This window comes from Pecten maximus, chromosome 10 (assembly GCF_902652985.1).
Source record: "Pecten maximus chromosome 10, xPecMax1.1, whole genome shotgun sequence".
Lineage (NCBI taxonomy): Eukaryota > Metazoa > Mollusca > Bivalvia > Pectinida > Pectinidae > Pecten > Pecten maximus.
In genome coordinates, this window is record NC_047024.1 from 1,187,275 (window position 1) to 1,210,590 (window position 23,316).

The 23,316-nt window shown below is 36.7% G+C and overlaps 1 protein-coding gene across 4 annotated transcripts; it reads left to right on the top strand.

Moving 5' to 3' along the window:
- The first annotated feature begins 1,180 nt into the window (after positions 1-1,180).
- Positions 1,181-23,144, top strand: LOC117335693 (thymidylate synthase-like). 4 transcript variants are annotated; one of them, XM_033895852.1, is made up of 9 exons: positions 1,181-1,246; positions 11,530-11,698; positions 14,558-14,685; positions 14,902-15,078; positions 17,774-17,944; positions 18,560-18,660; positions 19,174-19,248; positions 19,639-19,710; positions 22,016-23,144. In XM_033895852.1, exons 2-9 carry the CDS (start codon positions 11,604-11,606, stop codon positions 22,151-22,153), a joined length of 957 nt encoding a protein of 318 aa, XP_033751743.1. In that variant the 5' UTR covers positions 1,181-1,246; positions 11,530-11,603; the 3' UTR covers positions 22,154-23,144. The 4 variants fall into 4 exon arrangements, with proteins under 4 accessions (XP_033751743.1, XP_033751746.1, XP_033751744.1 ...); XM_033895855.1 differs by having other exon boundaries at positions 1,196-1,246; positions 11,575-11,698; XM_033895853.1 differs by lacking the exon at positions 1,181-1,246 and adding an exon at positions 7,403-7,531.
- The last annotated feature ends 172 nt before the right edge of the window (positions 23,145-23,316 follow it).

Sequence of the window (23,316 nt, forward strand, 5' to 3'; positions counted from 1 at the left end):
ATGGGCGAGAAAATGTTTACCTGAAACAAATAATGTCTAACATTTTTTTTAATTCAAGAGTAGACATATCTAAAAAAAAAATAGGACATAAATTTATGAAAATTACGTATATATAATGCCAAATACAGTATATGTTCAGGGATGACTTACATAAAATCATCCACAACGGTAGCAGAAACAAGTTGGTGATCAGCCGATTGGTCGGGTGGCACAGTGGTAACACTTTCACCAAAGTGGTCGAGGTTCGATTCCCCGATTGGACGTGGAAAGTTATGGAGTCACCCATTTTTGTTTGTTTGCTTTAGACAGTGAGGACAAACATTAATCTGGATTAAAGACCATCAACCAGTCGTCAGCAAACAGCTGGATGGTCTTGGGGTTTGGTATTGGAAGCTTCCCGTCCAAAAAAAAAAGGGGGGGGGGGGGGATTCAAGTTGAAAGTGTTATTTCTGATAGGGTATTGATCAAAGTTATATATATAGGAAATCTTTGTGAGAATTATCAAGTTATGAACACTTTTTCTAAATCCATGATGACATGGAATGGAATGATCGGTCTGATGAAGATTAGAAATTCCAGACCGTGGGAACAGACCCAGAATGGAGTCAGCGGATTTGCTGAAGATGGAGGTGAGGATAGGAGCTACCGTGATTTATTCCGGTTTTCTTTACGGTATCATTTAATTGATTTAAACATATTTATTGCCCTAAAATTGAGCAGAGAATTAGGCACAAGTTTTTCCAAATTACCAACGCCTTTTAACGTCATTTAATTATCTGTTGTGTTTTTAATATGATCGCAAGTCGAAGTTATGAGAAAATAAGACTTTTTATTTTTTGGGAAACTTCGAGATAAGATATTTACTCGAATGAGTTCAGTGTTTCATGCTGTCAAGGTAGGCATTTTTTTTTTTTTTTACCTTAAGGATAAAATCACATAATGTCAACAGTTATTTGACCTGAAGGTAAAGAGATTTATTTTGAGTATTTTATGATAGAATGGCGTTCCTACAGTTTAACTTCAAAATAAGTATACAAAAAATTCGAACGAGCTCGTGTTTCACTACTCTTCCAATGTCGAAGTTACAGTTAGGCCTACTACAGAACAAATTTGTCGTTGTGTCGACACGAAATGTTCCCGCAGGGTTCGTTTCCGTCTTCATGTTCTTTATTAGTTTCTCCTTAAAATGCGCGGGAATAACAAAGGAAAAACGCCCGTATCGACTATTGTAAACAAAAACATTAAGGTAAGTAGTGGTAGTGTTTATTGACGATGCTAATCTATGTAACTCGGACCTCTGGTTTAGAGATCATATGTCCTACATTCATATATATATATATATAACGGTAGGTCATGATCAGCAATCAATAAGTTGAAATTATCCTCGTTATTTACCAGAATCATACCAGAATCATACGGGTTTTTTTTTAATCCGAGAAATAAGGCGGAGAAAGCAATGATAGGACTATGACTTGCTTCACATTTGGTAATGGGACCGGTTTAATGTAACTGAGCGCGGCATGATAAATTAAATTTAGATCACTGCCTCCGGTAGGGATCAAACCCGGGACCTCTGGTAGGGACTTCAGTTATCGCTAGATGGCGTGAAAAGGGAGGTAACTGTAATGTCTAAATTCGCCATGACAGTTGGTCCGAGCACATGTTATTTGAAGTATATCAGAAATAAGCCTTGATGCTTAGTGTCACAGTAAGGAAGGAGGTCACCAGTTATCTATGACTTATAAGGTATTTTCTCGTTTCTCAGGTTAAGTGAAATACTTGTTCTTTCATCCGTAAAACGTATTGATCGCCAATATCCCGTACATGAGACTGAGAGTGGTTAATAGGGACTTCAGTTATGGCCTCAGACCACAGTTACACTTCCGGGTCGTTGTACACGAATGTAGTACATAAGTAAATTTCAGGTATGTTACTAAATATTTTTTCCTGACTTAGCTATTGCAGATATGTTCATAATTTTAACATATATTTGTAGTGCAATATCTATTCTAGTGGGAGAATTTTGTTTTGACACCATTTGCATGTTTGTTTGTGAGGAAGGACACAGGGAGTTATAAGGTTTGAGTAGTGATATTTTGTAATTTTCCGGATTTTCCCATAATATAGAGGGGTGGTGGCATTTAAATAAAAATATCTTTCTTAAATGCCGGTCATGAGGTACTTTCCAGCTCACTGCAGATTCAGATTGAACAGTTCTACAATATATATGAAAACTAGATTTTTTGCAATGTTTTGAAATATTTTTATTTTTATTTTTCTTTGGTATAACATAGAGGGAAATTAATTGTGGTCTGAGGCCTGCATAGGCTAGAGTTATACCCCGTCTAAAACTTCCGCTGTAGTCGGCACGTTTGAAGTAGACATTTGACAGGCTGGGATATTGAAGTTGAAGGTTTGTACTAGGTGTCAGTGTAAATTATGAATGAATTTATATTTTATTTGTCTTATTACATCACTTTTTCTATGATTTTAGCAAAATTTCATGTTAAAATTTGATAAAGTCTTATATATTGAGCCGGGTTGTCAGCAAAGCACATGTTTACTTCAGTATACGTACTTTCACTTTCATGAACATCTAAAATTTAATTAGATACAGGAAAATGGAAAATTTTCTTGTGAAATATAGGGAAATGGTAACCCAGAAATCTGTGATTTCTGCGAACAGCAGGTGCAGGGTATGGATGGGACCACTGTCTAACAACAAAAAATATGGCATTGTAAGATACCGGCACCCGGACACAGGTGTCTGGAAAACGGTTACCGCACACCGTTTCTGTGTTATGCTGGATAAGGAAGTTTTAGAATTACCTGCACACTTTGATGCATCACACCTGTGTCATAATAATTTATGCACAACTGTTGACCATATCAGTTTGGAGCCACATGTTATTAACAACAACAGAATTCATTGTAAAAACTGTAATAATTGCACAGGACATGGGGAATATCCAGATTGTTTATTAGAATATATACAGGTACATTATCTGAAATATATGCATCAACATTTTATGTACATTTTGCACAGAGCACGGCTCAAGCTCGGCTCATCTCATACATCTCAATCATGGTTATTTCTATTGGTTTTTGTTTTGTTTTTGTTTTATTTTGTTTTTTTAATGTTTTTGATGATTTCATTTTATTTACACACATATATATTTATATATAACTATTTGTGATAGTTGTGTTCATCATTGTTGGAGCTCAGTCTACTGGTGCTGAGGTCAGGATATGTGTCAAGCTGTCCCTTTTTATAATCAGATCTAGCTCCCTTATTTTTAATGTGCCTCTGAATAGCTTCTGCTTTCAGTTCTAGAGTCCTTTTCTTAAAAGCTGGGGTTTTTTGGTACTCTTGGTGGTAATTTTGCTCTGACTGCATTTGTCGCAGAGAGCGCCTCACTTCAGGTGCTACTGCTGCACCGAGGCACTCCATTTTTTTCATGAGGGAATTTCCCACCCCATTATTTGCTGTGTGGACAGCTCCATTGAATCGTGCATTCATATTCTTGCTATATAGCACATTTTTTGGTAAGCGGCTGTTAAGCAGCCTGAAAAAAGCCTCGCATCTTTGGGTATTTGCTCCAAGAGACATTCCTGTGATACATTCATCTGTTAATTTCATTTTCAGTATCTCGAGCAATAGCTGTTTGTCATTTTCATCTGGGTTCAAGCTAAATAGTTTATGTTTAGACAGGAATATGGACCTGTTCCACCAAGTACCACTACCAACTCCACCATTGCACACATAGGAGTATCTTTTGCACCGGGAACAATCCCCACTGTAGCACCTGAGGGTAGCATCTAGCACATGGGGTAGTTTTTCACGCATAATTTTGGTTTCCCCGGTACAATCTTTTGTGAGCTCTTTACAAATCAAACTACATCGAGCTTTTATGTCCCTGCTCAGAACTTTTTGTGATTCAGTTTTTCCCTCTCTAGTGCTCATTCCGGGGAACATGTCTGAGCTGAAATGTGCTCGTATACATTTTCTAAATTGAGCTTGTCCTAAATGGGTGGGATCAGCTAGACGTTGGACTTTCCACATGGGTATAAAGTTTTTATATGCCGCATCTAGACCTGCGACAGATCTCGCGTCTCCATCAGATGTTGCGTACCGTACAATAAGATCCTGTTGGTACAATTGCTCACCCACAAGCTTAGCAGCTTCGAACTCGGATAGCGGTGTCCCCTCCCCTATTGTAGCACTACAGTCAATGTGGCCACCAGGACATTTAGCATCAAACCCTTTGAGCCGTAACCATTTACCCTTCCAGCATATCTGTGATTGGACGGCTATTCCCAAGATATAATTTTTGTCTGTAATGTCCTCACGCGCTATTAGTGCTAATTGTACAGCACTTGTACCAGGCTTGTTACGGCAGGTTATTGTTGACCTATTGTATCTTCCGTCAACTTGTACGTTAACCATGTTGGGGTCTCCCCTCAACTCGCATATCTCCCTTACCTCTTTTGCTTTATTAGCCATATCCTCTTTATTTAGTGATATTATTTTCTCCCCCACCATATTAGCATTTCTCTGCATACCACTACGGCAGGGGGGAACCAAGTTCATTGAATTAAACAAACGCCGTGCACCTGCTGGCCCCATAGGTGTTTCTTGGAGGCCAGCGTGCATTGTCAGATTTGGTACTGCAGGGTTTGGTCCCCTTTTTGGGGATTGAACTTCATTGTACATCTTATGTGTATCAGACACCCAACCACATGTTTTACATGAGACTTGAAATTTACATGTTACTCCTATTTTGATCTCATTGTAAATATCAACATCTGGGTTGTCACACCTGTGTGAGGAGATAATTTGCATGAGGTCTCCAATTTTCTCTGTATTTATTAATCGATTACCCTGATTTCTGATACGAGTTTGTAATCTAGGCTTTTTATTCATGTTTTCATGTAGGTCTAAAGCCTCTAGATCAGTCGCTTTGGTTTTTCTGGGCCTAAGGAGTTTCACATTACCAGGGTTACCTTCGGTGTCAGAAGTGCTGGGAAAGTTGCTACCAGGGCGCGTTACTGTAACTAAAGAAAAGACATTGGGACTCAATCGTTTCCAGGTGCCTGATTCGTTTTTAGTTAAAACCTTACTTACCCCATGTCCTGCAGTTGTTTTACCCTTATTATGTGGTGTGTTACCATACTGGAAAGCAGATTTTAGTCTTTTCTTCCTCCCTTTCATGGTGCTGTCAGGCCAAATATCCCTCTAAAATTGACCCCTATATATCCAAAACCCTTTATTTTACCTGAACTTACATAAAACACATATGGTCTAAATATATACACCACTTAATAAGGATTACAAGCCCACAGGAAGGGGATATCTCATACCCAAATCCCCCCGGTGCTGACCAATGAAGAGAGGGTACCTGCCTACCTGGGTGTGTTTGGCATGTGTTTACTAATTAATTAATTGGGCTATAAAGTTTCAATTACACTCATTTTATAGGGGGAAACTTCCTGTATACAGTGGTATAAAGTTAGACAGGCTGTGATTTTTGAAAAAAAAACTGTTTCATTTTTACTGAAAAAAATTGTGTTGAAAAGTGTATTTTTTTACATGGATTATTAAAAATTCCTTATAAAGTTCATTTTTGTGAAAATTGAAAAACAGCATATAAATTTCAGAAAAGTATTGAATAAGCTTTAATTTGATATATGATGTTGATATATTACTTGAATATTGATGACCCAATTAGCCATTTACATATTGGGTCTCTCAGAAGTCTCATTGGCAGAGTAGAGTTTTACAGAGGTTGGGGGTAGGGTAACTGAAAATGATATAACTTTTTCATTTATGAAGTAAATTTCACAATAATTTGCAATAACATGTGTTATTGTATGCCAAATGTGGTGATATAACCAGAAAATTGTATCTCTAAAAAATACATATATACAGGCCTCAGACCACAGTTACACTTCCGGGTCGTTGTACACGAATGTAGTACATAAGTAAATTTCAGGTATGTTACTAAATATTTTTTCCTGACTTAGCTATTGCAGATATGTTCATAATTTTAACATATATTTGTAGTGCAATATCTATTCTAGTGGGAGAATTTTGTTTTGACACCATTTGCATGTTTGTTTGTGAGGAAGGACACAGGGAGTTATAAGGTTTGAGTAGTGATATTTTGTAATTTTCCGGATTTTCCCATAATATAGAGGGGTGGTGGCATTTAAATAAAAATATCTTTCTTAAATGCCGGTCATGAGGTACTTTCCAGCTCACTGCAGATTCAGATTGAACAGTTCTACAATATATATGAAAACTAGATTTTTTGCAATGTTTTGAAATATTTTTATTTTTATTTTTCTTTGGTATAACATAGAGGGAAATTAATTGTGGTCTGAGGCCTTATCGCTAGATGGCGTGAAAAGGGAGGTAACTGTAATGTCTAAATTCGCCATGACAGTTGGTCCGAACACATGTTATTTGAAGTATATTTGAAATAAGCCTTGATGCTTAGTGTCACAGTAAGGAAGGAGGTCACCAGTTATCTATGACTTATAAGGTATTTTCTCGTTTCTCAGGTTAAGTGAAATACTTGTTCTTTCATCCATAAAACGTATTGATCGCCAATATCCCGTACCTGAGAGTGGTATGTTCGTTTGAGTTTTTGTTTTTTTGAACAAGAAAATATTTGTGGTCGATAAAAGTCTATATGCTAAATGAAAGGTCATATATCAAGGTATTTTAAGTGAATTTTTCAAGCTTCTAAATGGCAGCGGAGAAAGGCGATTAATATTTTAATAAAATCACACTAACTGTTACCTTTGTGGTATAGCCTTTTCCAGAAAAATGTATTTACATAAACGTTTTTGTTGTAAATTGGCGTGAAGTATTTATAACAAACAACTCATGATATACGAACATATTTGATCATATTATGCTGCCTCATGTACTGTATTGACCTTACTTTTAACACTTAAGTAACGATAAAAAACAGTTTTGAATTTATTTGTTCAACACCAGAGAAACAGACTATACTGTAGGAGTTATTTCCCTTCCGTTACGAATACTCTATGAAAGCTTCTCGTTATATTTGAGTTATCCCCCTTGTTGATCGTGACCCAGTTAATAACACATTGATTAAATTGCAAATTGTAATTAATCTACAGTCAAACAATCCAAGAAAATATTTATTCTTGACTTTGGATGACTTTCTTTATCTATATAAGCAGTTTTCTTAATTTTTTGTAATTTTTTCAATTTTTAACTGGAGTCCCTACGGTAGGGATCAAACCCGGGACCTCTGGTTTATTTGTCTTACACCGGGTCCCTACATGGGCGCCAATGTACCAGACCACATGATTGATTTAATTTAAATCACTGCCTCCGCTAGGGATCGAACCTGGGACCTATGATTTGCTAGTCTTGCGCTCAACCGATCGACCTAAAGAGAAGATAACTCTAGATCTACCCGAGTGGTATATTTACCAGTGTAACTAGCTGCGATAACGTAGCTCTGGACGACGGACGGAGAGCAGTGTAGGCAGGGTATGAATATTCGTTCTACAGTGTAACATGTACATGAACATAGCTTATTGAGTGTATATATATTGACAGTTGAGTCCTAATATATATGGTACGTATGGTATGAATGCATTCTAGGCCCTGGGTGGTTGATTAAACAAACACCTTTCACCACCAGTCGCTGTCTAAAGCTTATTATTGTCCGTTTTAACAGATAATTATGTATACAAGGGACAATTAGACTGACACGCAGACTGACTTCCCAAGTTAGCTGCCTGGAGCTCGCTGCCAGTACTTGGCAGTAGACTTGGAGAGTGGGTTCCACACACAAACTGCAATTTTTGGTAATTTGGCTTAAATATGTATGATATAATTTCAATTGGGATATAAAATTTAACATTATTGAAAATGAAGTTGACGGTGTAGTCATTGAAATGTCACACTTTTAAATATCATTTTGGTTGTGTTATACTTATAACTTCTATCATATATATACAAACTACCAGGGATCGACGTCGACACTAACAGTAGCCCAGCAGCCCTAGGCCTGGGCTGCCTGAAATCTGGTTGGGCTGTCAGAATATCCAGACCAGCTGCCAACATTTTCAGCCAAATGTGTAATGTCCAGATAAAATTGTCCTCATTTACTTCAATAGTTTCATTTTCAAAACTGTTTAAATAAAACCTGATGGTGTAAGATCTAATATTTATACAGGGATCAACACTAAGTACAGTAGCCCCAGGCTGCCTGAAACCTGGTCGGGCTGCCAGAATGTCCAGACCAAATGTTTATTTTCCAGCAAAAGTTTTCTTCATTAACTTCCAAATTTTGGTGTAATATTTTTTGCTCAGAATGAACTAAAATGTAGGAAACTGCATCTAGAATATTCATTTTTCCCCTCTCAGTGTTGAGATAAGGGGCTGGAGGGACAATGCTCCAAAATCCCCCAAGAGGGGCATCACTTTTGGCTGCCCCATTTCAAAACCTGGCAGCCCGTCGGTCTGTCAAGGTGATTATATATTAATTAAGTTAGTGTCAACCCCTGATAGCTAGCTATTTTCAGGCATACAAGGCACATTACAAGCTACATCAAAATGCTGAATATAATTCTCTGTATGATATGATGTTAAATTATGTACATATCTGTTTTAAGTGTTGACGTGTTGCAGGCAACATAGGTATCACTATCTCTGCTCACTCTAGGCGTAAAAATCCTTTAGCAAAAGTTGCTAAAATACCTTTTTTCTCTTTAGCAAATAAGAAATGGTTTTAGCAAGACAATGTTATTGCTTAGAATTTAATAACTAAATATAGCACACGCATATTTGTTTGATATATATATATATATTAATACAATATGTTAAACTATTTTATTAGTAAAGGCAGGCATCAAAAGTGTTCATTATTTAAGAATTTATAAATTACAAAATACTGCCAAATATCATTTATTACCTCAGTGTAAACAAAAAATATTCAACAAACTAAAAAGCATTGTATCACACCAAAACAGTTGTGTTTTAGCTGCTATTATTTTCATATTGAAAAAGAACACACTTGAGATTACACTGAAATAATGTTATTTTAAACTTGATTTTCAAACCACAACTTATGTTTTAATCTTATCGTTCCCGGGACTTTTTATATTTATTTATTTATTTATTTTTTGCGAAAATTGCATTGACTGTTTATTCCTTTAGATCATATTGGTGATAATTATAAGTTATTGGATTTGGAGAATATCTGCTGCATAACCTATTCACAGCATTTCCAAACAGATGCATTTCCAACTAGATGCTTCATACATAAATCACCCTGAACAAATAATTTTGCAGCCCTGTCACAACGTGGAGTTTACCGTGAATTGTACCTATGTAATGTTCGTGATACAAGACATTGAATGATACATACTTGTGAAATACTAAATAATATTGTACATACAATTATATATATATATAATCAATGAATGTTGAAATAACATTGAACAGACAGTTGTCATTTTGTTTTTAGAGCAATGTAAGCTTGCGGCACAGGCAGAACATTCGTCTGCCAGGGCTCTACAATATCATTTTTTCACACTTGTCCGTTTGGGCAAGTGATTCTAAAATCTACTTGTCCGACAGCCAAATGTACTTGTCCAAACTTTTCCCACTAACTAGCAGAAAAATGTTTGCCATTATGATAATCATATTATAATAATGAAATAAATTAAGTTAACTGAGTTTCCTGCAACGCTGAACCCAAATTTCGTCAATGCATATTACACCTGTCAGCGTGTTTCCAATATAAACAGTCAGATCAATCTTTGTCATGTAAATGCTTATATATAGGGCGATCTCTTAAATACAAATGCAACAGCGATTCAGATTTTCATGTTCGGAACATATCTGGGTTTACCGCAAACTCTTTGATACAAACGCAACAGCGATTCAGGTTATTATATTCGGAACACATCTGGGTTTTTACATAACATACCAATAGCTTACCTCCGTGAATCCAGAATGTGGCCATCATAGTTCAATCGATCTCTTTGAAGTCACATTTTATTGAAAAACGAAATGAACAACTCTTGAATTTTGTAAGAAAGACATTTTAATCTTTTTTGCCATTTCTAAAAACATAGTTTCTGCTAAAAATCACTGGTCCGAGCGGGCAAGTGAGTATCCTGATGTACTTGTCCGACAGAGATTTGTACTGGTACGGACAAGTCGGACAAGCGTAATTGTCGAGCCCTGTCTGCCATAGGGTCACAGCTGCCATGTTTTTGCCCAAGTTATCTAAACGCTTTACAAAGCATTGCCCATCAAACAAACGCTCAAATGATTCAGATTTATTTAAGTACTTCCGTTTCCGTAACATACATGACATGTGCTAATCATGTAGTTCGATCACAGGATAAGTTAGATGCAATGACATCGTAATTAGTGAAAACGTAAGTGGTTGAATTAAAGATTGAAGACAGGGGGATATTTATGCAGTCTATATATATTTATATTATGTCTTAGGTTAAAGTTGCGAAAATCCTTAATTATATTTTCGCAATTAGTGATTACATTTCGCGAAGTGCGCAAAATGCGATCGATAGCGTGAGCACAGACTATATATGTTCGTACTCAGAGGTTTTCGTGCAATAACTCCAGTTCCCTTGAGCTGATCACTTCATGCAGATCTTCCTTACTTCAAGCACTTGCTTGGGATTGTTTTTCAGGTTTGAAGGTCAAAGGTCAAAGTCACTTTTACTAAATATAGATAATTTGTTTCTGTGCGATAACTCAAGTTTCCTTCATCTGATCAAACCAAACTTCATACATATCTTCCTGACCAAAAGTGCTTGCTTGGGATTGCTTTTCAGATCCAAAGGTCGAAGGTCAAGGTCACTTTTACCAAACATAGAAAATTTGATTACTACCTCAGTCTGGTAAGTGACTAGTAATGGGAGCACAGTGTTCAAAATAACTAAGAAAGACATTTTAATCTTTTTTGCCATTTCTAAAAACATTGTTTCTGCTAAAAATCACTGGTCCGAGCGGGCAAGTGAGTATCCTGATGTACTTGTCCGACAGTTGGTACACTCAGAAGTTTTACAATACATATATATATACAAAATGTACATGCAAAAAGGTAAAAAGTGCATTTTTTATTGCTAAATTATTTCCCAAAACTACTGTTATATAGTGGGAAAACCCATATCTGGCCTCTTTGATTTAAAATTTTCCTGGTGGGGGGCCTCCCAGACCCCCCTTATGACAGGGGGCCATGCCCCTTCTCATACTCTCCCCCCGCCTTTGGCGTCGCTGTTGGCTGCGTGCCTTTGACACACATGGTGCCACCTACTATTTCTATTGTGCCAGCTACTCTAAAATCTACTGAACACCCTGTGGGAGTAATAGATAATAATGCTGTGGTGTATTTTCTGTTTTAGAGCAATTGTCAATCCTTATTAGGTAAAACAACTGGACTAAAAATCTTAAATCTTTAGACATATATCTACAAGAGAACTTATACAGATCTTGCATCATTTCAGAGTTGAGGGACCTGTTCTAAAATATTACAAGGCATTGATCAGAGAATTTTAGCTGGTTGTCATCTCATCATACAATGGCAGCAACAGTGAATGGAAATGTGATAAATTCTGATGGCAAAGCTAACGGAGATCATGTTAACGGATCTAATGGTGTCTCACGAAAGAAAAGGTGATTTCATGTTACATTTCCCTCTTATTATCATACTCAAATTATGTTGTAGGTTGTAGAATTGAGTTCATGTTTATGTGAATAGAATTTAAGTGATGATAGTTTTAATTTATACTTCATAATAAATATGAATCAATAATACACTTTAAATTTAAATTGGTCAAATGTCCTGTATTTATAAGATACATTTCATCACAACATGTATTGGATTTTGTATGTAAAACAATTATACACTGTCACCTTAACTCCTTAATTAGTCAAATGACCTGCAGAGCATGTGTATAATATATGCTGAGGTGTACATGTATATGCCATTGTGTCAAATAAGGTGTACGTATAATACATGCTGAGGTGTGATGAGGTGTACAAGATTGAAATCCAATTGATATGTCTATTTGTTTGCACTATATCAATCTGTAGACTGAGTTGGTAAACAGTTGTTTCCGCTAATCTGTGTTTGATCAGTTTCCCTAATCATACAGCCATTATTAGTTCCGTACTGGTGAAACGGATGGACTATAGTTTTCCTCTCCCTCCGTCTCATACATACATATGTATGTTATTGTAACAAGTTTGTCATCAGTGCTGTATCTAGGTGCTTCATTCCTTGGGGGATTTTGATCAAACTTCAAACAATGATAAAGGACCATAATATCTCTGATAAGTTCCAGTTTCCTAATAATCACTAATAGTCATGAACGACTCAGCAGATTTTAATCAAATTTGGTCTGAAACACCCTTGTGGGAAGGGGATTCAATTTTGTATAAATGGCTGGTTTTGGCCCCCAGGGACCTGAGGGGCAGAGTCCAATAAGGGAAATATCGTAAATTCTTCTTAGATCCTTCTGTAGGAATGAAAAGGTTTAGCCTGAAGCATCCTTGGATGAAGGGAAACCAATTTTGTTTTTATAAACAGAGGATCTGGTCTCCCAGGTACTTGAGGGGTGGGTTCAATAGGGGAAACATAGCAAATTCTTCAAAATACAGATTCTTCTGTAGGAATGAAAGGATCGATCTGTAGATCGATCCATATTTGATCTGAAGCATCCTTGAGTGAAGGGGAACAATTTTGTATAAAATGGGGTCTGGCCCTCTTGGAGCCTGAGAGGCAGGGCCCAATTGGGGAAACTGAGTTTAATCCTTTAAGTTGCTTCTAGTCCATTCATATAATTGGCCTGGAGCATTAATGATTAGTTGGGCAAATGGGATCCAATCCAATGTATATAAATGGATGGTGTGGCTCCCCTATAGGGCTGCAAGGGAAGGGTTCAATAGGAAAAATATATAGCAAAAAACTACAAAATACCTTTTTCTTCTTTAAGAATTTAAAAGGATTTGGTTCGAACCATTGTTGGGTGATCAGCAAGCAAGGGGGCAGCTCAAAAAGTAGGAAAATAGTTGTAATATAGCTGATATGAGAGTATTTGACCATGGTTGCTTAAATATCTAGGTGAGCAAATCATGCCCTGTGTGCCTCTTGCAGGGTTTTTGCCAGCTATTTTGGGAAAGGGTCCCTGAACAAAAATTGGGAAAATATCATCAGCATTTTCCACAAATTGGGAAAATACCATCGGTGTTTCATCAAATTTGGGAATATATTATAAAATTGGAAAAATATATGAATTATACAATCTTAGCTGTTTCTTTTCATAACATTTGTACAAATGAATACAAGTCAGCATCTCTTTTCAGGATATTTGTTTTAATCAATCAGAGAATGTTTAATTTTCTGTCTTTAGTGTGCTTAAACTCATTAACAAGCTTGTCAAGAGTGAAATCAGTCAGGTTGGAGATCGTTTGAAGCAGCTGCCCGACTTTCAGATCGGGAATTACCAGTATTTCATTTGAAAAAGCTCGTAACTTTCATTAAATCTTTCGAATCTTTGAGCAAAATCTTCTGTGCGTAATATTTGGAATTGTGTGACATCGTCCCGAGTCCAGTACTTGATTTGACCTCGGTAAATAGAACGAGTCAACGTACGTAAACGCTTTGCATTAAACTCCCTTTAAATGGGCGATTCAAACGCAGATATGATATGACTTCAATAAGACTATCCAAGCGCATGCGCGAATCGCAAAACCAACAACAACAAGATGACTCACGGTAACATTTTAACGTTGACAAAATAATGACTGGAAGCTGGTATAAATCCAAATTTTTAGGTTGTCTTATGTTAACAGCGATTGGGAAAATACAGACCGGAATTGGGAAAATATAGACCGAAATTGGGAAAATATGTGCCAATTTTCAATTGGGAATGGGTCCGTGTACCGGACCCAAAATATGCCTGGCGAAAACCCTGTCTTGTTAAAAAATCCTTTCAAAAATTTGTCAGTGCTCTAGCAGCTTAATTCATTTCTTTGGGGATTTAGATCAACCTTCACACAATCACAAATGATCATAATATCTTGGACAAGTTGGAGTTAAAGGGTTGTAAGGTCAAGGTCACTATTACTATTTTTAGAAAATCTTTTGTTAGTATTCTTGTAGCTTCATTCCTGAAGGGACTTTGATAAAACTTTATACATTCATAAAGGACTATGATATCTTGGACATCTTTGAGTTTCACAGTTGTTGGGACAATGTCAAGGTCACTATTGTTTTTAGAAAATCCTTCTCGGTGCTCTAGCATTTGAGTTTTAGGGTTGTTAGGTAAAGGTCACCATCATTGTCAGCACTCTAGAAACTTCATTCCTTGAAGGATTTGGATAAAACTTACACGTGTAAAGAACCATAGTCACTATTGCGGTCAGCAATCAGTATAATATGCTTGTTGATCTATTACAGACATGACGCTATTGGGGGTCAGCAATACCTAAAGTAATACCCAGTATAATATGCTTGTTGATCTATTACAGACATGACGAGGAACACTACCTTGATGCTATACAACAAATTTTGGACAATGGGACCCGTAAATCCAACAGAACAGGCATCGACACACTTTCAATCTTTGGCATGCAGATGAGATACAATCTCAGAGAAGGTAAATTTTCTGCTTTTTAAATTGTTAATAAGAACCCAAGACTAGAAAGTTTAGAACACAGAGCTCAGATAACAAGTCATGTAATAAATAAAAAAAATCATAATCAGTAATTAATTTATTGTTCATGTATTCTTTATTGACATCAGGTCTATTTTAATTCATTTTATGATTATGCATGTACAATGTAATACATATCTTCCTTTTGTGTTGATAAAGATTTCCCCCTACTGACCACCAAACGTGTATTCTGGCGTGGAGTTGCAGAGGAGCTGATCTGGTTTATTCAGGGTTGTACCAATGGAAACAAACTGAAGGAGAAAAACATTCACATCTGGGATGCTAATGGTTCCAAGGAGTTTCTAAGTGAACTTGGCCTGGGTCACCGCGAGGAAGGTATGAATTATATCTTGTTATATTCAGGCCGATGCTGCACAAGCCATACGTTGTAATGATGTTTAAAAGTAGTTTTTAGGTCACCTGAGACAAAGTCTCAAGTGACCTATTCTAATCCCCTTTTGTCCGTCGTCGTGCGTCGTGCGTCCGTAAACAATTTACATTTTCGACTTCTTCTCCAAAACCCCTAAACCAAATTCAATGAAATTTGGCAGGAAGTTTCTATGGCTAAAGGTCAATCAAAATTGTAAATTATATGGTCCCCACCCCCCAGGGGCCTCAGGGGCGGGGCTAAAAAGGGTCAAATTCACTAAAACTTCAAAAATCTTCTTCTCTACTCTCAGATATGGTGGAATCAAACACTCTTCTTAGATGGAAGGGTCTTAAGGTGCTTTACCAAAATTGTAAATTTCATGACCCAGGGGTCTCACGTTTGCCCCTGGGGAGGGGGTAAACTTTACTATAGTTTATATAGGGAAATCACATTTTTGACTTTTATTTGTTTTATTTCTATTGGAATTCATTCTAATATGGTTAACATTATCAGCATGGGATGACAGTTTGATGGCATGCACATGTTGGCCCTGACTGACCCCCAGGGGCTGATGGGCGGGGCTAAAAAGGGCTAAATTGACTGAAATTGCAAAAATCTTCTTCTCAAGACCGAAATAAGTTGGAATCAAATACTCTTTATAGTTTGAAGGGTCTTAAGATGTTTTACTAAAATTGTGAATTTCATGACCCTGGGGTCTCAAGTTTGCCCCTGGGGAAGGGGTAAACTTTGCTATAGTTTATATAGGGAAATCACATTTTTGACTATAATTTGTTTGATTTCTATTGGAATTCATTCTAATTTGGTTAACATTATCAGCATGGGATGGCAGTTTGAGGGTATGCACATGTTGGCCCTGATTGACCCGGAGGGGCTGATGGGCGGGGCTAAAAATGGTCAAATTGGCTGAAATTTCAAAAATCTTCTTCTAAAGACCGAAATAAGGTAGAATCAAATACTCTTCATAGTTGGAAGGGTCTTAAGGTGCTCTACTAAAATTTATTACTTTAATGACCCGGGGGTCATAAGTTTGCCCCAGGGGAGGGGTTAAATTTTACTATAGTTTATTTAGGGAAATAACATTTTTGACTGATTTGTTTGATTTCTATTGGAATTCATTCTAACTTGGTTAACATTTTCAGCATGGGATGAAAGTTTGATAATATGCATATGTTGGCCCTGACTGACCCCTGAGGGCTGATGGGCGGGGCCAAAAAGGGTAAATTAAATTAACTGAAATATTTCAAATCTCAGGTGACCGTTAAGGCCCATGGGCCTCTTGTTAAAACTTTTCCTCTACCATAACTGAATTGAGATTGTCATCAATGTTACCTCTCCAACAGTGTTAACCCTTTGCCACATGCAGGTTATAACACTTCAGCACTCTGTGCCAATAGTGCAAAGATACATTGTTGCAATGCAACATTATTGCGCTGACTGAAATATACATACACCATCTCAATGGCAGTTTTTGAGAAATTAAGCTTTGTTTTGATTAATTTTTCTAAACCTAATTTTGAAAGTGAAATAGTTGTTTCAGACATTTTTAGTAAGTTACAATTATGTTCAGAATTTCTTAAATTTTAATTCTGTGCTATTTTCTTTATAAAACCAACAACACATAACCACGAAATCAGCTGTATACAAACAGAACAGAAAAATTTCAAAATATTTTGACAATGTAATTTATAATTCATTGAATTCCTGTACATGAAATGATTCATCATTAACTCCCAAATGAAACAAACTGAATTTTCAAAGTTTTCACAAGAATATTTCAACAGTTCAGGCTTAAGCCTAGAATATTTTATATCCGATGTCGCGACGAAGGAATGTGTATCCGACCATTTCGGGTCAAATCTACCTTCGTTTTTCAAATGCCAGCGAGCGTAGTTATTATGTGTCGAGCTATGGTGGAAAACTGATTCTGATTGAAGAAAAGGTAGAAATAATCAATGGGACTTGCAGTATCAAAATCAAAAGTTTCTGGAAGTACTGGCCCCGTTTCCCTAACAAAATCATTTACTGTGATCGGCGAAAAATCTCGGTCAACATTACCTAATGGCGGCGGTACAACTAGTCGCCGTTCGTCCTCATTTTCGGACTCGTTATCTGTTGACAGTTCATTTAGAACATCGTTAAGATCAATATCTGACTCAATGTATTCAGGTCCAAAGCCATCGAACTCTAAATTATCATCATCGTCGTCAAAAACGTCGCGCAAAATCGTAGCCACAGCCGCCATCACGCCTCGTTGTTGTCACACTTTTCTACACTCATGACTCACACTTTCTAGGTTAATTTATTCAAAAACTTTCGTATGAATGACGTGTACAAATCTGATTGGTCGATGCAGTGATATCTTCTTAAAATAGTATCAGGGATTTCCAGATAGGTGTCGCTCTCAATCACGGGATTTTCCATGTCTAAGTTTACCGAACCGGCATGGCGTCGAGAGGCGCTTACATTGAGATAACGTAGAGGCGTCGAGAAGCGCTTACATGGAGATAATGCAGAGGCGTCGAGAAGCGCTTACATGTGGCAAGGGGTAAAGGCGTCCAGAGGCGCTTACATGTGGCAAAGGGTTAAGGTGATGGATATACAGTTTTTTTTGGTCCTGATGTAGTTGATCTCATTCCATAGGTGATCTAGGCCCTGTGTATGGTTTCCAATGGCGACACTTTGGAGCAGAGTATAAGGACATGCATGCGGACTACACTGGTCAAGGCGTGGACCAACTGAAGGATGTGATACATAAAATAAAGACCAATCCTGATGACCGACGTATCATCATGTCTGCCTGGAACCCTCCAGGTACTACACTTTGGCAGCTGTAACGACACAGCTGTGTTTCAAAGGTTCTACGTGTATCGTGGCCAGTATATAAGTTATTTAAAATTCCTCTTTTGTGATAATTCTGAAACAATTAGTCTTGGATTTTGCCAGGCAAGGTTTGTTATCATTGTTTCTTAATGTGTGGGAAGGATATATCTGAAACTTTATCTGTATATATTTCCCTTGGTCCCAATTGTACGAATTTTAAGACTGATTGGGAAAACAGAAACAGCCATCTTTGATATTGACAAAACAATCATGAAGCAAGTTATACCAACATCTATTTAAAACACTCTTGTTGGTCCGAATGGAATGGTCTGGGGTCTTACTGAGAGTCCCCAGAGAAACCCCATGTTGTTGGACAGGTGACCCCATACTGTCTCATACTTCATACACATGTATATAGTTTGTGGGGCTGGTTTTGCATTTGGTTTGATCTGATCTGTGTGTGTACCCTGCAAAAATGTCTCTTTAAATGGACTTAATATATATTTATGACTGCTCTTTAATAGGGATTTGTATTGTAGCTTTACTTTCACTATTTTATAGCTTACTGTTCTTATAAATGTCTGTATCATGTGTTTTATTTTCCAGATTTACCCAAAATGGCTCTTCCCCCATGTCATGCCTTTGTGCAGTTCTATGTTGCAAATGGAGAGCTGTCTTGTCAGTTGTATCAGCGGTCAGCAGATATGGTAAGCATCATTTTGTAAGGACTACTTAGTTTGTTATTTATTTATTTGTTCTGTGACTTCATATATCTATAGATCTCTTGATCAGATGTCAGATTTGTGGGACGCTTTTATCAAATAAAAAAAAAAATGCATTGATACCTTTGCCATATATTGCATTGATATCTTTATCCGTAAAATATTGTTCAGAAGTTCTGCATGGTGTCATTCAATCATTAATAATGAAATGGGATAGTAAAATACTGATATTAACTGTACATGGAAGTTCTCAGACATGCTTTGTTAAATTTAGGTTTAAATCCATATCCGACAGAGTTGAGGTAGGGTCATTCATGTTTCACAATTTAGCTGAAGCAGGGTCATACTGTATACACGTTTCACAATTTAGCTGAAGCAGAGTCATACTGTATACACGTTTCACAATTTAGCTGAAGCAGAGTCATACTGTATACACGTTTCACAATTTAGCTGAAGCAGGGTCATACATGTTTGACATGTTTTATTTGTCATTTACAGGGTCTGGGAGTACCATTCAACATTGCTAGTTACGCTTTGTTGACCTACATGATTGCTCATGTGACTGACCTAAAGGTTTGTATGTATTTGTTAATCACTTACAACTCTGCTAAAAGAGTTTGTTTGTTTGTGTTTTACGGCCCATAGACAACTAGGGTCATTTAGGGCCAACTGTACAAGGGATTTGGTATAGTATAGCTATAGAGTTTCTATTTCAATTAATTGTTAGTAGTTGCTGAATATTTTTTAAATCTATCATCTCAAAATCATTTAAGCATGGAAATTATGTGATACTTAGATATTGATAAGCATGCTTGAAGTGAATTTTTTTTTTTTTTAAGAAATGAAGCATACATGTACAATGTACTTATTTACTTGAGTAAATCCTTGTTTGATATAGAAGTACTGGGAAGTTTTGTCATTAAAGCTTACAGTGTAACATTGTATGTTTGGTTTTTTTTACAGCCTGGTGATTTTGTACATACATTGGGAGATGCTCATGTATATGTGAACCATATTAAACCATTGAAAGAACAGGTATTTTAAAGTTGTTTAAACCTTAATTGCTGACTTGACATAAATATGTGTGTGATGTCAACTTTTCTAGTGAATATATATTTGAAAGTATTCTTGGTTAAGAACATCATCAGCACATTTTAATATATAATTTTTGGTGTTTGTCTATTCTTAAGAACAGAATTTTTACAAAGTAGTCAAACATATAAGAGGCACAACTGTTATAAAATATAGTATTATTGGGACAATTTTACTGCCATTGAACCCTATCTGTGGAGGAAGAATGTACTTCACAACCTTGATAAGTGTTTATTGTATTGAACGTACTCAATCAGAAATCTGCATCTCACTCGTGTTACAGTGGCAGTGATTGGCTGTACTTGAAGTAGGCGGAGTTCAAATTAAATGTTGACAATACCGCAAAATGAAAACACATGATTTTGTATTCACACATATGCACATTGATCGAAATCGCAACAGATATAGGAATGTCCGGTGGAACAAAGATATTGACAGTGTTAGGAATGTCCGGTGGAACAAAGATATTGACAGTGTTAGGAATATCTGGTGGAACGATGATATTGACAGTGTTAGGAAGATCTGGTGGAACAAAGATATTGACAGTATTAGGAATGTCTGGTGGAACAAAGATATTGACAGTGTTAGGAATGTCTGGTGGAACAAAGATATTGACAGTGTTAGGAATGTCTGGTGGAACAAAGATATTGATAGTGTTAGGAATGTCTGGTGGAACAAAGATATTGACAGTGCTAGGAATGTCTGGTGGAACAAGGATATTGGCAGTGTTAGGAATGTCTGGTGGAACAATGATATTGACAGTGTTAGGAATGTCCGGTGGAACGAAGATATTGACAGTGTTAGGAATGTCTGGTGGAACGAAGATATTGACAGTGTTAGGAATGTCTGGTGGAACACAGATATTGACAGTGTTAGGAATATCTGGTGGAACAAAGATATTGATAGTGTTAGGAATGTCTGGTGGAACAAAGATATTGACAGTGTTAGGAATGTCTGGTGGAATAATGATATTGGCAGTGTTAGGAATGTCTGGTGGAACTTAGATATTGACAGTGTTAGGAATGTCTGGTGGAACAAAGATATTGACAGTATTAGGAATGTCTGGTAGAACAAAGATATTGACAGTGTTAGGAATGTCTGGTGGAACAAAGATATTGACAGTGTTAGGAATGTCTGGTGGAACTTAGATATTGACAGTATTAGGAATGTCTGGTGGAACAAAGATATTGACAGTTAAGTATTAGGAATGTTTGGTGGAACAATGATATTGACAGTGTTAGGAATGTCCGGTGGAACAAAGATATTGACAGTGTTAGGAATGTCTGGTAGAACAAAGATATTGACAGTGTTAGGAATGTCTGGTGGAACAAAGATATTGACAGTGTTAGGAATGTCTGGTGGAACTTAGATATTGACAGTGTTAGGAATGTCTGGTGGAACAAAGATATTGACAGTTTAGTATTAGGAATGTCTGGTGGAACAATGATATTGACAGTGTTAGGAATGTCCGGTGGAACAAAGATATTGACAGTGTTAGGAATGTCTGGTGGAACGAAGATATTGACAGTGTTAGGAATGTCTGGTGGAACACAGATATTGACAGTGTTAGGAATATCTGGTGGAACAAAGATATTGACAGTGTTAGGAATGTCTGGTGGAACAAAGATATTGACAGTATTAGGAATATCTGGTGGAACAAAGATATTGACAGTGTTAGGAATGTCTGGTGGAACAAAGATATTGATAGTGTTAGGAATATCTGGTGGAACAAAGATATTGACAGTGTTAGGAATGTCTGGTGGAACAAAGATATTGACAGTGTTAGGAATGTCTGGTGGAACAAAGATATTGGCAGTGTTAGGAATGTCTGGTGGAACAAAGATATTGACAGTGTTAGGAATGTCTGGTGGAACAAAGATATTGACAGTGTTGGGAATATCTGGTGGAACAAAGATATTGATAGTGTATCCCTTTTGTCATTCAGCCAATCAAGTTAAATTGCATTTTTGTACCACCATGATCAAGCCCATTGATAGAATTTATTTGAATAATGTCCTTTATATATAATAGAAGTAACAGGAAACCCAACCCTGGACAGAAGTGATTCATCCTGGAGTCCTGGGGTCGGGTAGATGTTTTAATGGAATAGCCCTGAAGCCCAGCCTATGTTATAAGCGAACTTTCATCATCCGCAGATAGGGTTCAACGTCAGTAAGATAAAGAATAGTTAAGCTATTGAATCAAGGTTGTATAATGAAAACTTTAAATGAAATGTTTTCCTTTTCAGCTGGCAAGGGAGCCCAAACCATTCCCAAAACTTGTGATTAAAAGGAAAGTTGAAGACATTGATGATTTCAAATTCGAAGACTTTGAGATTGTGGACTATAAACCTCACCCAAAAATTACTATGGAGATGGCCGTGTAATTGGGACCGACTCTTTTATACAGAAAAGTGCAATTTAGTATGCTGTTTCAAAAGGTCTTCATTTGAAAATACCTGGATCAAGTGAAATTCAAATTCTTGTTGGTGCTGTTGTAAAACAACATTCCCAACCTACCAACCCAAACACAAAATAGGTTCCGACAAGCACAAGTGCAGCTATCCTTTGTGCTCAGCAAATACAATATCTTTATGATCTAAAACTGTACACTTACATATTTAAATATATATATAACTTGTGTGTTTTATATTAATAGCCCATTTTGTACTGTCATCAGATGTTGGGCTCTACAAATCGCCCTTTGACTGGTTTGTCATCTATCCACCCGTAAACAATCTGTGTTATCGCTATTTCTAAGAAAGTACCTGAAGGACCTTTCTCAAATTTCATATGTAGGTTCCCTTTGAACCCTTGTTGTGCATGTTCATTTAAACTGGGCGAGCGGAGAACATGTTGAATTTTGGCAGTTGAATTTCTTTTTACTGCTATTTCTCAAAACACTGGCATAATCCTTAAATTTTGTATGTAAAGGTTCCCCCAACTCCCTAGTTGTGCATTATCAAATATTAGATTGATCAAATAAGGTCGGTAGCTGACGGGCTACTATCTTGGATTTTGATAATTAAAATTTGAAGCATTATTCCTCCAAATGTTCGGAATAGAAATTTCTCAAATTACATTTAGGATTCCGGTAGTCCCTGGTTGTAAATTGATCAAATAAACAAATTGACCAACATGTGACCACCTTGGATTTTAACAGTTGAAGATTGTTATTTCCATTTCTTTGTTTCAAGTACTGATTACAGCTTGTTACCACTATTTCTGTTAAAATTCTTGATGGACCTTCCTCAGATTTAATATTCAGATTCTGCTTGTTTTCAAATCATTGAGAGAAAAGGGGTAAAAATGAGGAAATATCCTAGATCTTATAAAGGTCATTTATGTTTCCCAATAAAAATTTAAAACACATTTACATACAGATTATTTGGTTTCTTTTTTTCAAACAATCATCAATAGCATGCAAATGGTATTAATCCAGAGATGGATACTTTTTCCTGCCCTGTATCATTTGGCATTTATATATAAACTTAAATCAAATATTTACTGCAGTCAGTGTTTGTTCAATTGTGCAGTGGTAACTGCATTT